Source organism: Poromitra crassiceps (assembly GCF_964638095.1).
Source record: "Poromitra crassiceps genome assembly, chromosome: 4".
Lineage (NCBI taxonomy): Eukaryota > Metazoa > Chordata > Actinopteri > Beryciformes > Melamphaidae > Poromitra > Poromitra crassiceps.
In genome coordinates, this window is record NC_139626.1 from 78,041,923 (window position 1) to 78,059,780 (window position 17,858).

At 45.2% G+C, this 17,858-nt stretch overlaps 1 protein-coding gene across 1 annotated transcript in view; it reads left to right on the forward strand.

Moving 5' to 3' along the window:
- LOC310775957 (WD repeat-containing protein 17-like) overlaps window positions 1-15,242 on the forward strand; it is a gene marked incomplete at both ends in the record, with an annotated part of 77,665 nt that extends 62,423 nt beyond the window's left edge. The window contains 7 exons of the mRNA XM_083636079.1: window positions 2,126-2,275; window positions 2,399-2,529; window positions 5,480-5,590; window positions 7,164-7,301; window positions 7,975-8,012; window positions 8,609-8,711; window positions 15,234-15,242. Coding sequence (XP_083492205.1) covers window positions 2,126-2,275; window positions 2,399-2,529; window positions 5,480-5,590; window positions 7,164-7,301; window positions 7,975-8,012; window positions 8,609-8,711; window positions 15,234-15,242 — 680 coding nt within the window. The remainder of the gene's footprint in view (window positions 1-2,125; window positions 2,276-2,398; window positions 2,530-5,479; window positions 5,591-7,163; window positions 7,302-7,974; window positions 8,013-8,608; window positions 8,712-15,233) is intronic.
- Window positions 15,243-17,858: the final 2,616 nt, after the last annotated feature.

Below are 17,858 nucleotides of genomic sequence, written 5' to 3' on the forward strand. Positions count from 1 at the left end.
CCCCCCTTTCTTTTAAGAAAGGGGGACGGCACGGTGGCTCAGTGGTTAACACTGTTGCCTCACAGCAAGAAGGTCCCGGGTTCGAACCCCGGTCCGTCCCAGGTCCTTTCTGTGTGGAGTTTGCATGTTCTCCCCGTGTCCGTGTGGGTTTTCTCCGGGTGCTCCGGTTTCCTCCCACGATCAAAGAAAGACATGTATGTTAGGGTTAATACTCCTGTCAGTGCCCCTGGCCAAGGTACTGGCAAAAAGAACTGGAGTTGGTCCCCGGGCGCTGCACAGTGGCTGCCCACTGCTCATAGTTCTAGGAAGGTTCCTAGTAGAGGATGGGTCAAATGCAGAGGATGAATTTCCCCCAAGGGGATAAATAAAGGATAACTTAACTTAACTTAACTTTTCATAATGTCCTAAAACAAAAATTGGTTGGGTTGGTCTGACAACACGGGCGTCTTTTCTTTTCTTTTCTTTTCTTTTCTTTTCTTCTCTTCTCTTCTCTATTCTCCCCTCCTCCTGGTTAAAGGAATTCAGTGGTTTGTGGGTTGGGTTGGGTTAGATATTTTTGGACTGTTGAGAAGTCCAAAAAAGTGTGTGTCCTGGACGCAGGCAAAGATACTGGTGCACTCTTGGTCAGCGGAGCCTTATTTTTGTGCTTAGAGGTGCTTATCAGAAGTCTTAGCGAAAAGTCTTAGCATAACACAAGCATTTTGCGGGGACACACTCACATTGCGTTGGCGCACAGACCCCAACGCAAAACTGGATGATATCATGGCCGTTGCGCAATTTGACAATTGCACGAGGCGGACCATGGCATAAGACGCATGGAAGATAGCATAAGACACGCATTACGGTGCACAAACCGGCCGGCAAGAGCAAAAAGCAAATATCGCTTGTACGAAGATAGGGCCCATATATCTCCATGCTGGCCTGGAAACGCCTCGGGATTCCCCAGTCAGAGCTGGCTAATAAGGCCAGGGAAAGGACTGTTTGGGGTCCCCTGCTGGATCTGCTACCTCCACGACCCCATCCTGGATAAGAGGTTGAAGATGGATGGATGGATGGAAATAGTATATCAATACGGATATTAAAGGATATGATTTTTCGCAATAATAATGTGCTCCTCCATCTCCCTGTAGGGCAGTGTTCCCAAACTGGGGTACGTACCCCTAGGGGTATGTGGATGTACTACAGGGGGTACTTAAAAGAAAGGGGGGAAATGAAAACATGTAAGAATAAATCAGGAAAATAAATTAAATTTTAAAATAAATCTGCTCAGGAGGCACTAATTGCAACTATTTCACTCCATTTCTTATATTGTAATGTTATATTATTCAAACGGTGGGTTATCATCCATTCATTGCTATATATATGCTAAAGTTTTATCTTCTCTTGCCGTTTTCTAAGCAAAATGTAGTCAGGTAAAGGGGGTACTTGGATTCAGAAGTCAGAGAAAGGGGTACTGAAGCCCAAAAAGTTTGAGAACCACTGATTGGGGATGGGGGAGTGAAAGTAAGTAAGTAAGTTTTATTTGACAATTTTTTAAAGCACACATAATACTGTTTCACAGAAGACAGACATTATGAGAACACACACAAAAAACTGCAGAGGATAAAAACACAACAAAGCCACAGGCTTTTTCTATTGTGGTCCTCTGGGGGAAAAGGAAGGGGGATGGCTGACAGGATTGTCAGGTGCAAATACAATACTTACGACTCACAATACATAAATACAAACCTACATATAGCAATTAACATAAAATACATAGTTATCAAATACAATACACATTCTCGCCCTGATACAGTACCTACCTATTCTACGAGAGTGGATGCCAACCATTTTTTAATAGCCGTTTTAAAACTGCTCTGTGCCTCAATAAGTTTCAGTGATGCCGGAACTTTGTTCCATTCAATGGCAGCAGAGTACAGAAAAGTGTACTTACCTACTAGAGTCCTAAATTTGAAAAGTCTGTTGTGCTGCCTCTGGTGCCATAGCTGTGGATGTCCCTAAAACGGTTAAAGTAGTTGTAAAGATATTTGGGAGTGGTTCCCATACGGTAGGGGAATCACCCCCCTTGCTGCTCTATCATCATTATTTCATCTACTTATCCAACTCTCTCTCTCTGTGTCTCTAGGTTTAACATGTCATCCGAGCCGTCCATTCACCATGGCCAGCTGTAGCAGAGACAGCACAGTTCGTCTATGGTCTCTCACACCTCTCATTTCTCCACTGCTGCTCAACATCCTTACTGACCAGCCATGGGACAAGGTCATAGGAAACACTGGTAAGGACATTCTATTCTATTCTATTCTATTCTATTCTATTCTATTCTATTATATGCTATGCTGTTCTATTCTATTCTATTCTATTCCTGAGCCTTATTTAACTAGGCAGATTGTCTCTCCAGACAGAGCTATGGTTCCTGGCACGCCCCCTCTGCTCTGTGGTAAAGTGTCCAGAGACATCAAACAGGAGTTGGACAAACTGAGTTCAGACATCAGGGTCAAGAAGCTACGCTGGTTTTCTGAGTGCTTTTCGGTAACTACATTTCAAACACTCTTTTATCATTAGAGAGCAAATGCCAATAGATTGGCCATCATTATCATTAGTGGTGTTATCTATATCTATCTACACTACACTAATGCCGGCACTGTCTGTCTCTTTCTCTATCCTTCGCATATCTCGAGAACCTTTGGTGTGATCGACTTGAAACTCAGGGAGTGCACTTAGTGGGAGTGGACTGAGTGCAGAGCACTGTTTTTGTGCAATGTGGACGCGAAACACGTTCAATAATATATTTGTGTTCAATTCTGCCCCACCCGCATTAACAACGAAATGAGCGTTCCCTCAGTCACAGCTCTGGAGGTGGGCGGAGCGACCAGGGCACAGCAGCAGTCTCTCAGAGGAGAGGTCAAGTATGCCGACTCGAGCACCTATAGCAAGGAAATCATGCTGTAGCCTATCATCTCTAAATCTAAAGTAGTTCTCTAAATAAATCATAAATAATAATCTCTACATGTTGGCTGCTCTAAACACTGCGGTGAGTGACTGTAAGTGGTTCAGAGCAAGGCTGACTGTACTGTATGGCTGGCTTGGCTGCCTGGCGTTTCATTTCTTAAAACACTACTGGACATGCTATGATCATATCATTCCATGAGTTTTTCCAAATGTATGCTTCAAAAGCTCATGTTATCAGAATTCCAACACATGAAGTTTGAAAAATGGATGTTTGCATTTTTCTACTTGAAACACACACCTGCAATTTGCAAAAAGGGCGGCTGTAGCTCGGTACCTGAGGTCCGCACGGAGGCCTAAAACTCCAATCTCATCATCCAATCAGCGTATTCACAGTCCGATATGAAGTCCAATGTGAGAAAGGACGTAAGGCAATCACCTACTCACAGTCCAATGTAAACCAATCTCCCTCCAAATGTGAGATGGACACATTACCAATCAACCTGCTGCTGCTTCTCCTCTCCTCTCACGCCCCCTCTCCTCTCTACCAATCAACCTGCTGCTGCTTCTCCTCTCCCCTCTACTCTGGAAAACAAAGCTGCATCTGCCAGTCTGACGATCAAAGTAAGTTTAGACGTTTTTATTTCTTATAGACTACACCTTATCCTTTCATCCGCCGCACAGTCGTTTTATCATTTTGTTGTCTTGTGAGTGTGTTGCTTTGTCCCTATATTTTAGTCTATGGTTGGCCAGCAACTTCAGTTAGCATCACTAGTTAGCATCGCTAGCAGCTAGCTACGAGTGACATGTTATGCTAATGTTTGGGTCCAGCTAGCTCAGTTTGTGAAATAACTGTCTGAAGGCAGTGTTGCTGTGATCGCTGCAATCCATGGAATATCCACTGTTTGAAACGCCACTGAAACGCCTTCAACCCATCACAGATACCCGGACTGCTAAAGGCTAGTTACAGTAGCTAAACAACCCAGGCTAGCTAATAGTTGTTCCCAACTACGGTTCAAAGTCAACAAGCTGCCGAAGGTAATGTGACATTAACGTTATTATGATTGCTATTGATAAATGTGGTGCTGCATTGTCACAGCTCAATGCATTATCACATTCAGTAGCCTACATTACTATGATGCCTGCATAAGTATATGTATGCCTGTCTCCCCACCAGCAAAGGCTAAACACCCTGTGCTATCAACACTAAAACAGTGACATGTCAAGTGTGGCATGTGTGACTCTTGCTTGCATATTTACTTCACCCAAAAATGGGACAGTAGTAGTAGTACATTATGACTAATAAGTGACTCCAGCTGCTTGGCTTCAGGGACTGAGGATCATTAGCTAACCTGGGTTATTTCAGATAACCACATGTATCCTTATCATCACACGGTTGCCAGTTGGGCTTTTTAAATGACTATATTCAGTTTAACTCAAAGATAATATAGGCGCTGCACTGCACCTCTGCAAATTATTTCACTAAATCTAATATTTACAGTGACATATTAAAGCTACATGATATTAAAACTACATGTCGCTCTGTCTCCTGACCTGTCTCTCTCACCTTACCTGTGTGTGTGTGTGTGTGTGTGTGTGTGTGTGTGTGTGTGTGTGTGTGTCTCTCTCTCTCTCCTCTCTCTCTCCAGTCTGTCCAGGATCAGTCAGGCATAGTCAGTCCTGAGCCTTCAACCAGTCATATAGACGATCAGGGACTCCACTGTGACCAGCAAGCCATCATCCCTCACCTACTCCTTAGATGTGGCCCACTGTGTCAACACCAACAGCCTGAAGGTGTTTGGCCGGCTGGGCATTTGGGTCAACCTTCAAGCCACCTGCCAAATATACTGGTATGTCTAATTGATATTGGCAGCATACACTTTCGGTTTGTGTGTTTTCAGTGTTCTAACTTAAGTTCAACGAGGCTTCATTTGTATCATTCCCATGGCCAAAGCAAAACATATACTCATAACATGATCCATATACAACTCTCATATTTAAAATTAAACAATCGAGAACAGAGGTGCCCAAATTCTTCCCTATTAAGCGCCAAAAGTAATTGGATGGATGGGCCGTGGGCTAAAAAATAAATGTTGACGTTATCTGAAATTACATTACATTTTTATTTTATAGACAATCTACATTCTAAGTCTAAAATAGGTCTTCTAGTTTCATATGGTGAAAGTATCACCATGTTTTCTTCCCATTTCAAAACCATGGAGGGCCAAAACAAACTGAGCGTCGTCCAAGTTTGGCCCCTGGGCCCCAAATTGGTCAGCCATGATCTAGAATGCTTTAAATAGAACTAATAACACCTCTGTCTGTCTGTCTGTCTGTCTGTCTGTCTGTCTGTCTGTCTGTCTGTGTTCCTTTTTCATAGGAGAACTGCTTGGTGTTGACTACCTGCTGAGTCAGCCTGGAGCCGCTGAACGTGAACCCTGACTCAGAGGGATGTGGATGACGGTGAGGAAGAAGACGACGAGGGCTTGGAGGAAGATACTGTGTCCAGCCGAGCTTCTCTGTCTCCTCCCAGGCTGGGCATGGGGAGGTTCAGCTAAAGAGGAAGGAGTTCACTCCAGGGGTGGAGAGTGTGCAGAGGCACTCACAACTACTGCCCCGCTTCCCCAGTGGCCAGATTGCTGCTGTGTGATTGAGACCATCTTCATCCGGCTCTGTGACCTCCACCGCCATCCCAAGACGAGAGGGACAGGCAACTTGAAAGTTGTGTGTATGCTGCTTCCTCTCTCTCCTCTTCTGACTCCAGTGCAGCATTATATCAGTACCCATTTTAAATAGAGAAATATTTACTTCATATAGCACAAATTAAATGTAATTTGAAGTAATGGTGTTCTCTCTCCTCTTCTCTGACTCCAGTGCCGTGTTCTACCTGGTCAATGTTGCTTATGCAGGTTTTGCTTTACCGGCCATACAGTATATCCTCAAAAAGCCCAGCTTAGCACAAAGACACTGGTGGTTGGCACGCCTGGTTTTACCAGGAATGGGGTTCAAATCCCTACAGCGTCCTGCTTATTGTTGTGGCAATTTGAGGAAATCAAATATTGTTTTCTCTTAATCAACTATCTAAAAAGTCAACAATACTGTTTCAATTCATGTAAATCTTTATGGTTAGTTTTAAATTCATTAGTTTTAAATTAATTACACACACATTATATATATATATATATATATATATATATATATATATATATATATATATATATATATATATATATATAGTTTATAATTATAAACAATTATTCAACAAAAGTTTTGGCCACCAAAAACTGCATAAAAGCAAAGAAATGCAAAACAATGCAGACATGAAAAAAAAAATCTTTCTCAACAAAAATACAAAACCTATATAAAGACTTTAAAAAAGCCAGAGGAGTGAAAATTGGCAATACAGAAGTGTTTTCTCATCTCTTTTCCCCTCCCTTTCTCTCTTTTTTTCTTCTCCCCCTTCTTCCCCCTCTTCTCCTTTCTTCCCCCCCCTGGGCAGACTATTGTGCCCCAGCTTTGGCTCAGGAGGTAGAGCGGGTCGTCCACTAATCAGAAGGTTGGTGGTTCGATCCCCGGCTCCTCCAGTCCACATGTCGAAGTGTCCTTGTGCAAGGCACTGAGCCCCAAATTGCTCCCGATAGCTGTGCCAGCACCCTGCGTGGTAGCTTGCTGCCACTGGTGTATGAATGTGTGTGTGAATGGGTGAATGTAGGCATGCGTTGAGTAGGGTTGAATTAGTTTGGAGTCTACTATACTGTAGGTTGGAGGCTTTACCTGATGTGGCCTCCAGAAGCATCCTACGTGAGGGGATCCAGGACCGTCCTCACGTGATCAAAGAGGTCCTATAAACACGAGAGCGGACAACGTGACAAAGCAAAGCAAAATGAGACAGACACTAATATCAACTGTCCACAGGTGATGTGGCTGTGCGTACCAGACTGACCTCTCGAGGGCCGAGGCAGACGCCATTTTAAGTACGCCTATGGCAGCCCTGTATGGACAAAAAGGCACCATATGGACAAAGAGGCAATATAGAGGTATAAAGGGTGCCTCTATATCCTTCTAAATGAGCAGAGCAGATCAAAAGATGAACAGCCACAACAAATAGACATAAATATTGATCATATCTACATGCGAAAGGGGGATGACTGTAACACTACGAAACTGTGATATATGAACAATATTAACAAATTTTCTGGGATATTATCTCTCCTCAGAGTCACCTGTTTGAGAGCATCCAGGAGGGCAAGTATGAGTTTCCAGACAAGGACTGGGTTCACATCTCAGAGGGAACCAAGGACCTCATATCCAAGCTGCTGGTCCGGGATGCCACTCTGCTTCTCAGTGCTGCTCAGGTCCTCCAGGAGCCACTCTGCGTCTCAGTGCTGCTCAGCTCCTCCAGCAGCCACTCTGCTTCTCAGTGCTGCTCAGCTCCTCCAGCACCCCTGGGTGCAGGGGGTAGGTGTCTTCTAAACTTGTATTGACACATGACTACTGGTCCTCTAATTCATCCAGTGGCATTTATTAGTAATACAATTAGGAGTTTATTTCACAATCTTTATTTTGTGCTTATTTAAAAGTGAAAGTGTACATGAAGAATCCATGCTGCTGTTTTCATTTCCCCAGAATGCTCCAGAGAGAGGTCTTCCCAACTCCTAATTTTCTCCAAAGGTAAAACCAGATAGCTTTGAAAACTATGTCAAATTCATCTCTAAAGCCCTTTAAACAATTGTCAGTGCTTGTGCAAAGTGCTTTACAGAGCAACAAAGGACATTAATAAATCAATTTTAATTAATTAATTTAATTAATTAATTAATAATTAATACACAAATAATTGTATTACTTTCTGAAGACTGGACAATGTATGGTGCGTTTATACTATTACATTATACTTTTATACCTCTCAAACCATTTCTCTTGCTCTGCACAGCCCAGCTTTATTTTCCAACTTTTCTCAAAAGTTTCACAATCTAGGCCGTCCGGGTAGTGTAGCGGTAGATTCCCTGCCTACCAACACGAGGGTCGCAGGTTCGCGCCCTCCGGCTTAGTCGGGTGTCGGGCAATGGGTCTGCGGGTGGGAAGCCAGATTAAGGGTATGTGTCCTGAAGCGGCTGGCATGTCTTGGAGGAAGCATGGTGCTAGTCTACGGCTCTCCCCAGATTGGCAGAGGGTGGAGCAGTGACCCTGGGCAGCAGGGGGACATTGGCCAAGTACAAATGGAGGGGAAATCTGAAAAAAAGTTTCACAATCTAAGCTTTTACTCTGAAGGCAAAATCGCTCTACTTCCTGTTTCGCCCTGGTTAACTCCTACAGTAGGTAACTTGACGCAGCAAAATCGCACCACTTCCTGTCTAGTCCTGAGCAGGAAAGCTAACTTTTACTTGGTCCCACATGTTCTTTTGGGCATGAAGTGTCCTAAATGAGAGCATTCAACTGTGTGTGTGTGTGTGTGTGTGTGTGTGTGTGTGTGTGTGTGTGTGTGTGTGTGTGCGCGCGCGCGCCCGTGCGCACGCGTTCTTGGGAGAACTCTGGTTCTGGAGTCCCCAAAACTGTTTGTCTTCATACTCCAAACGGACAGTAGGCGTTTTCGGACCAGAAGAGTTAGTTAAAGACAGTCATCCATGATCTTACAGATGCTCTTCTCCCTTCTCTCTCTTGACAGGAACAGCAGCACCAAAGACTTGACCCAGTTTGCTGCGCACGCTATCGCCTTCAACCGGCAGCTGTCCCAGCACGACGAGCGGCAGGAGGAGGTGGGAGCCCTGGTCTGCTCCATGAGGCTCCAGCACGACAAGAAGCAGGAGGAGGTGGTGTCCTGGTCTGCTCCATGAGGCTCCAGCACGACAAGAAGCAGGAGGAGGTGGTGTCTTGGTCTGCTCCATGAGGCTCCAGCACGACGAGAAGCAGGAGGAGGTGGGAGCCCTGGTCTGCTCCATGAGGCTCCAGCACGACGAGAAGCAGGAGGAGGTGGGAGCCCTGGTCTGCTCCATGAGGCTCCAGCACGACAAGAAGCAGGAGGAGGTGGTGTCCTGGTCTGCTCCATGAGGCTCCAGCACGACGAGAAGCAGGAGGAGGTGGGAGCCCTGGTCTGCTCCATGAGGCTCCAGCACGACGAGAAGCAGGAGGAGGTGGGAGCCCTGGTCTGCTCCATGAGGCTCCAGCACGACGAGCAGCAGGAGGAGGTGGGAGCCCTGGTCTGCTCCATGAGGCTCCAGCACGACAAGAAGCAGGAGGAGGTGGTGTCCTGGTCTGCTCCATGAGGCTCCAGCACGACGAGAAGCAGGAGGAGGTGGGAGCCCTGGTCTGCTCCATGAGGCTCCAGCACGACGAGAAGCAGGAGGAGGTGGGAGCCCTGGTCTGCTCCATGAGGCTCCAGCATGACGAGAAGCAGGAGGAGGTGGGAGCCCTGGTCTGCTCCATGAGGTTCCAGCACGACGAGAAGCAGGAGGAGGTGGGAGCCCTGGTCTGCTCCATGAGGCTCCAGCATGACGAGAAGCAGGAGGAGGTGGGAGCCCTGGTCTGCTCCATGAGGCTCCAGCACGACGAGAAGCAGGAGGAGGTGGGAGCCCTGGTCTGCTCCATGAGGCTCCAGCACGACGAGAAGCAGGAGGAGGTGGGAGCCCTGGTCTGCTCCATGAGGCTCCAGCACAACAAGAAGCAGGAGGAGGTGGTGTCCTGGTCTCCATGAGGCTCCAGCACGACGAGAAGCAGGAGGAGGTGGGAGCCCTGGTCTGCTCCATGAGGCTCCAGCACGACAAGAAGCAGGAGGAGGTGGTGTCCTGGTCTGCTCCATGAGGCTCCAGCACGACAAGAAGCAGGAGGAGGTGGTGTCCTGGTCTGCTCCATGAGGCTCCAGCACGACAAGAAGCAGGAGGAGGTGGAAGCCCTGGTCTGCTCCATGAGGCTCCAGCACGACAAGAAGTAGGAGGAGGTGGTGTCCTGGTCTGCTCCATGAGGCTCCAGCACGACAAGAAGCAGGAGGAGGTGGTGTCCTGGTCTGCTCCATGAGGCTCCAGCATGACGAGAAGCAGGAGGAGGTGGGAGCCCTGGTCTGCTCCATGAGGCTCCAGCACGACAAGAAGCAGGAGGAGGTGGGAGCCCTGGTCTGCTCCATGAGGCTCCAGCATGACGAGAAGCAGGAGGAGGTGGGAGCCCTGGTCTGCTCCATGAGGCTCCAGCATGACGAGCAGCAGGAGGAGGTGGAAGCCCTGGTCTGCTCCATGAGGCTCCAGCACGACGAGAAGCAGGAGGAGGTGGAAGCCCTGGTCTGCTCCATGAGGCTCTCTCCCTCCAACTCCAGACCGCAGGAGGGCCATGTCCAGCACCCTGCGAGGAGGAGCCATGGAGGAACTCACCCCCTGACTGACTCAATCCCCCACTTAAGGCTTGGGTGAACGTCCTCCCGTCTTTGTCGTCCCACTGACAAGTCGCTCTATTGTTCATTCTTATATATATAGATTGCATATATTTATCATTCTCCTAAGTACAACTCATGCTGAATCCAATACAGCTTAAACCCCTCTTTATGCCAACAGTTTATACTCAGTATCCTATCGATGCATATCATAATCACAGGGCATTACAGTTATGCAGCTGTTGCAGCCTTAATGCAATATCTTCCTTATTTTATAGATTTTACTTGTGTTGTACCAACTGTGAATTGATTTCTGTTTAAATATTGAATTGCTAGTTCCTGAATTTTGTAAGAGCATTGCTTCTCAGCCGCCTGATGAGGCAAGGGCTAGTCTTAATTTTTTATTTTTTAGGCAGTCTAAAATTTGATTTGTGTGGATGCATGTAAAAGGTAGACAATGGACTCCACTGATTGTGATTACCTTGCTTTTCCAAGTCCATCCTCATTGGTCTGGTTTACTGCTGATGTTTTGAAAGGGCATATGCAGAATTTATGGAAAAGTGCTGAGTGAGGAATGTGAATGGATTCAACATGAGGAGAAGTTCAACGTTTGATCAAATTGTAGATCTTAGAAAATCTAGCTTTCGCTTCAATGCAAGCTACCTGTAGCACCAATGTACTTTGAATTAAGTCACTTATTTAGTTTACCCGAAAGCTAGATTATTTTAATATGAAGCATCACTGGTTGAAAACTGAATTCAACACCTGCTATTTATAAACCAACTTTACCTCAGATTCCTCAATTGAACCACGGCGTTGCATGTTTTGTACAGATGCAAAACCATTAAACCTGCCACAAAAGATTTGCTTGCTTTCTTAAAAATAAGTCTTATTGATCAGATATGAGTGTCTTGTCAGTCTGAATGATTTTGAAATGTGACAATTAGAGTTGTTGTTTGTAGGTTGTATTTGGTATAAAATGTTGCTTTTATTATTATTATTATTGCCATATAGTTTCCATTACATCTACTGGGATTGATTTTTTTAACCAGTGTATGTAATGGATTGTGTTGTTGGTTCGGTTGCATCTACTTTCACCAGCTGGTTGGTTTTCCCTCCTGATTGCCTGATTGGCTGTGTGAGTAGGTTCGTGTGTTGTGTGAGTGCTTTATGAGATTGGGTCAGGTGCCAGCGGGTGATTGGTCGGTGTTGGGGAGGCCCAGCCTTTAAAAGAGAGCAATAAGCAGACACAGGTGCGTTCAGAGAAGTATCCCATCCTCCTCTACTCGCAACCAGCCACATTTCTGTTGGAGCTGCAGGAGCAGGCTGCCGTTTAAGGTAAGATGCTGTTTTTTGGTTTTCTCTTTTCTTCTTTAGGTGAGCTTTCAATTCCTAGTGAGTATTTTTGGCACAGGCCTACTCATTTACTAACTAGGAAGTTAAAGCCTACCTGAGGAGGAAAACTGGAAGAAGACAGCATCTTAACTTGAACAGAAATGGCTGCCTACTCCTAAAGCTCCAACATAAATGTGCTGGTTGGGGGGAGAAGAGGATGGGATATGGCTTCTAGCCCACCCCCCGGGGGGGGGGTGGGGTCCTCTGCACGGAGGGGCCCTGCTGTCACAATGTGATCTAACTATTGCACGCACACACCTTTATTTCATTTGCCCACCATCATATTTCTATTTGTTAATTGTTGTTGATGAGATTAGGGTTAGGGTTACCCTGACCCTACCCTAGACGCAGCCCAGCTACTAAAGGAGGAAAACTGGAGGTGCATTAATGAACACTTGAAAACACATCTGATGGATATCTTTCTTGAAGTGTAGGAATGACGAGGTGACTCTCTTAAGTCACATTAAGTCACGCGTGTTGTCAAGTCACCTCATGTCACGCGTGTTCTTGCCTTTCCCACCTACTTACAGAGGGTAAGGAATAAGGCCAAACTTATTCTAGACTGTCCTGACCATCCACTTTACCAGGAGTTTGACCTCCTCCCCTCTGGCCGCCGTTTTAGAATGCCAAAAACAAGGACACGGCGCGCCAGAGCCTCCTTCATCCCTGTTGCTATCGACAGGCTCAATCGGCTAGGCTAGGATTATGGATTCCCTATTCCCTCCTGGGTCTATGCACTCTTATGTTTTTTTATCTCTACTATTTTTTACTATTTCTTTTACATATTTATTCTGCAGTGCAAAGTATTCTTATCACGTTGATTGATGTAAAATTTATGTTGCACTATTTACTATTTATTGTTGCTGCTTTATGGAGGCAATGCCCTCATTTTTTACTTGAACTCGATCACTCCTGGAGTGTGTGTCTGTGTCACCTGATGTCTGATGATGTTGACGTTTTTGTACTATATGTCCACATGCCTGCTGCAAACCAAATTTCCTTCGGGATATCAATAAAGTTGAAGTTGAAGATGAAGTTGAAGTTATTGGCTCATCTCTCAAGCTAAATTGCACTGCTTTACTACCTCAAAACAGTTGCTGTGAAAAGGGTCTATTGGAAGTCCAACCCTGTGTTTCAATTTCAATTCAACCTCAGCCTTTTGAGGTGTACTATTCAAGCACTCACACAACACACCTGGACTCACACAGCCAAATCAACCAGCTGGTGAAATTAACACATAGAAATATGATGGTGAATGAAATAAAGGTGTGTGCGTGCAATAGTTAGATCACATTGCGACAGCAGGGCCCCTCTGTGCAGAGGACCCCACCCCCCCCCGGGGGGTGGGCTAGAAGCCATATCCCATCCTCTTCTCCCCCCCAACCAGCCCATTTATGTTGGAGCTTTAGGAGTAGGCGGCCATTTCTGTTCAAGTTAAGATGCTGTCTTCTTCCAGTTTTCCTCCTCAGGTAGGCTTTAACTTCCTAGTTAGTAAATGAGTAGGCCTGTGCCAAAAATACTCACTAGGAATTGAAAGCTTACCTAAAGAAGAAAAGAGAAAACCAAAAAACAGCATCTTACCTTAAACGGCAGCCTGCTCCTGCAGCTCCAACAGAAATGTGGCTGGTTGTGAGTAGAGGAGGATGGGATACTTCCCTGAACGCACCTGTGTCTGCTTATTGCTCTCTTTTAAAGGCTGGGCCTTGACCAATCACCCGCTGGCACCTGACCCAATTTCATCAAGCACTCTACAACACACCTGGAACCTACTCACACAGCCAATCAGGCAATCAGGAGGGAAAATCAACCAGCTGGTGAAATTAACAAATAGAAATAAACACTAAATAAACACTTAACACTGTGTATCTGGTTGTTGTGCATACATGTATATATTGTTACATCTCCAATACTCTGTGATGTCCATATGAAATAAACTTAACCTTAACTCCATCACGTACACCACGCTCGATTTCACCACCACAGACTGTATGGGTTGTGGCAGCTGCTGCGGTAGAGGGCCAATCACACATATGACATATGAGCAATCCGATAAATATACCTAACTTTTTGCTGAATCTTATGTTTTAGAGACTCAAAGTCACGCCCCCTTTGGGCATACGAATCAAGGGATTTCATCCGCCATTGTTTTTTCCATAGACATTTAGTCAAATAGTTTTACTTGGTCAAACCAAGCGATTCAGCTACATTTAGAATCAGGTGAGACCATAGAAGATTTCACTCAGACCAAAACATGCCTAAACAGGAAGGGGGCTTGACTTTGGCTCTCTAGTCAGTGCATGGCCCAATCTCAGTGTCCACTCACGAGACTTTAACCCTAACCCTTTCTAAGTACTGTAAAATCACAAAGCTCCATAATCACAGACCATGACTGAGATATTTGTGTACACTACACCCCTGGGTATAGATTTAAAAAAAAATCAGCAGAGATCAAATTAATCAACATCTTTCTTTAATACTTAATAAATTGAACAATGGCTCCTTTCACTCCACTTTTTATTTGTAGAACAGTGTTCATATGACATAACATCCATATAACATTACATTAGCAACTAGAAAAGTGCAGATCTCCGCCAGGCCCGCGTTTTCCCCCAAGCTGACCCATAGACCATGTGCGTGACGAGACATCGCCTGAATGTAATGTGTTAGTGACTGTTCTCATACTGAGATATTGTAAATCATATATTGTTATTATTATTGTCTGCTTTTATTTTAGTGTTTTGTTTATGGATTCATGATGGGTTAATTTCATTTTCTGTCACCCACGTATTTGTGTTTTTATTAGTGTTTTATGTTTTTGTTGATTAAGTATTTATTTGTTTCTGATTGATTGTATTATATTTATTGTTTTTGAGTCATATTGTTATTTGTGTGTGTGTGAGAGACATACTAATTATTATTATATGATTCAGGAGAAGATTTGATGTTAATATCAGCAGCTGGAGCAGACCATTTCACAGCTGGGCTACAGGTTTAAGCTTTTAGTTTTCATATTTGGTAGCCTGGGTCATGTCCATAAGCTGGTTGTGAGAGGCCTCCAGATGGCTGGTCTACCTAAGAGAAGGGTCAGTTAGCAAGGTATTGTTCAGTATCTGCTATTATTGGTAGCCGCTCAATATGGAGGAGCCGCTGCTTTTTGTACCCATGAAGTGGATACTGACCGTTATCTTGTATTACAGTATAACTGTATTCGTCAACCTGCCATTGTCATCACCCTGTGTGTTATCTTTTTTGTGTATGCATTAATCTGGTCACCAATTAGGCACTCATGTAACTGACTAACTCCCAGCATTTGATTGAATTATTAGTGTTTATGTCCTTTGTACCTAGTATCCATGTGGACATAAATAAATCATTTAAATGTGTGTGTGTGTGTGTGTGTGTGTGTGTGTGTGTGTGTGTGTGTGCGTGCGTGCGTGCGTGCGTGCATTCAAAACCTATTCAAAAGCTTACAAAAATGACAAATTAAGAAAAAGGTTTGTTGCACAAATCTGTGACAAAGACTCTCGTCCATTTTTAGATGCTCTAGAACTTGTGTACGCGCGCGCACACACGTGTGTGTGTATCTACTGGCGACTTGAGATGGAGCTGCTGATAGATGGCTGGACAAACTACCCTCCAATGACTTCCATAATTCCAGCAAGGGTGTGGCACAGCTCCTTGGCCTGAAAGAGAGAGAGAGAGACCCATTTGAATACTGCATAATATTTCAGTCAATCTGACTACAGTATTTTGATGACACTTTACAAGAATGTTGTACAGTATGTAATCTATCAGAGACGCAATGAGCGCTGAGTCAGGTGCAAGCCTTAACATCATTTGACTCATTTTGGTTGGTGTTCAACCAACCAAAATTATCTCATGTCACTCCCCTCTTCCGTGACCTTCACTGGCTTCCCTTCTGGTACTGGCCTACAGGGCAGTCCACATGTCAGCCCCTTCCTATCTGCAGTCCATGGTCAAGTTCCAAACATCGCATCGCTCCCTCCGCTCCTCCACCCGTCCAGATCGCCTCGCTCCTCCACCGCTACGTGGGCTCAAAAGTCGCCCGTCCCCATCGCGACTCTTCTCGTCCCTGGCCCCTCAATGGTGGAATGAGCTCCCCCCTTCGGTCAGAACAGCCGAATCACTGCCAATCTTTCGGTGGAGACTAAAAACTCACCTTTTCAGGCTACACCTGGGCCCTTCCTGAACTAACATCTATTTAAAAAAACAAAACAAAAAAAAACTAAGGCTACTTATTCCTTCTCAAACTACTTCCTACATGGTGCTAGTCTATCCAAATATCTTAGCTGTCATCGATTGTGTTGCATAGTGGTTTTCTGTAGCCTGGGGGAACCCAGCCTCCACGTGACCTGCTCTCAGACCTGTTCTCAGTCGCTAGTGACTGAGAACTCTGAGAGCAGGTCACGTGGCGGCTGGGTTCACCCAGGCTAGGTTTTCTGTACTGTTGACAAATTGTGATATTGTAAGTCGCTTTGGACAAAAGCGTCTGCTAAATGACGTAATGTCATGTAATGACTCATTATTGAAATGGGATTGGGTGTCAATCAGCTGGGTTGTGAATAAATGAGAAAAGAACTTATGCTGGTCTTTGGTTTGTCTGAATCTTTACCCGTTTGAGGTGGATGGTGATTATCTTGGGATGGCCTGGATTGCCATAACTGATCTCCACTGCTGGCACTTTGTCAAGTTTCTTAGGGCGGACGGTGCGTATGGACTGCACCTCTGCCACAGGGATCACAAACGCTCGCTCCTGCAACACAAAAGGCAGCATGAGATCAGCAACAGACAAGACCCTGACAAGGATATTCATGAAGCCAAATATTTTTCATGAAGCCAAATATAGGCTAGCTGGAAGTAATTTTAAACACGAATTAAGCACAATTAGATTTAAGCACTTGATGAAAAGGGTCAATGCAAAAATGTCAGCTATCGACAATGGCCTTCATACCAAAAAAATAAGGACAGAAACACTACTATCTCATGCTCCTCTGGCTTTTTGCTTTTTTTGGGTGGCTGTAATTGTCCCCTAATATTAGATTGTTGCTGGAAAACACGTAACACAGCCAGCCAGGTCTAAGTAGTTATAACTGGCGAGATATTGTTTCTGTACAGTAGCAGGGCAACCGTACCTGTGTTTTGGGGTGAATGATCAGCACCCCCTCCTGACTGATGGAGACCACGCAGGGTGAGGGGCAGCCGCGCTTGCTGACCTTCTGGACCTGGAAGATGTTGGAGCCAAACAGAGGCAGCGTGCTCAGAATCTCTGAAGGGGAGAAAAGAGACAGAGCATATGACATAGGTGTAGATGTGGGATCTGTGTAGACACTCATACATCTGCAGAGACAGAGAGAATGATCATCAGACAGAGTTATTATTTAGTTTAGCTTATTTAGTTTAGTTTTACAGAGACAATGCACATTATAGTCCGGGAGCCAAAGGCTGTTTTTTTGATGAACCTTGTTTCGTCGGATAAAGTTTTTTTCTCTGCTGATTCTTGTAGTTTGGGGGTACCTATTCAAAATACAGGAGGGTGCCCGGTGAGTACCCTTGAGCATTTTTAGATATTAACCCCTAAAGTGCCAAAATCCCCTTAAAAATAGGGATTCATGAGATTTCATGCAAAATCCTCAAATCAAATTTGCTTTCTCCAATGTTTATTCATAAAGGAGGAATGAGGTCATGTATAATGTAGCCTATTTGATTCCCCCACTATGTGCCCCCATGTGCCCCCCCCCCCATCCCCAATAAAAACATGAAATTAGCAGAGGACTTTTAATCTGATAAATCAATCCTAGGTGTTGAAGCGATGCAGGTTTGCGCAAGTCAGACCCTTCTCCCCCACTCCTCTCTCTGGCACTGTGCGTGCGTGCGCGTGCGCACATGTGTGTGCATGCATGTGCGCGTGCGTGCATGTTTCACCGGCTTTGAGCTGTGGCACTTTCTGTCTCCACTCTCAATTCCTTGTACAGCCGGGGGGAGGAGTCTAGGTGCACTGTTCAAATCCTGTGCACACATCTCAGCAGGGGAGTTTCTAGGGAGTGGCCTTGGCCACCCCAAAATCCTGAGGGTGCTGGCCAACAATACCATATTTCAGAGGCTGTAATGGGCAAATTTTTAAGCTAGAGTGACGTTAGGCTAA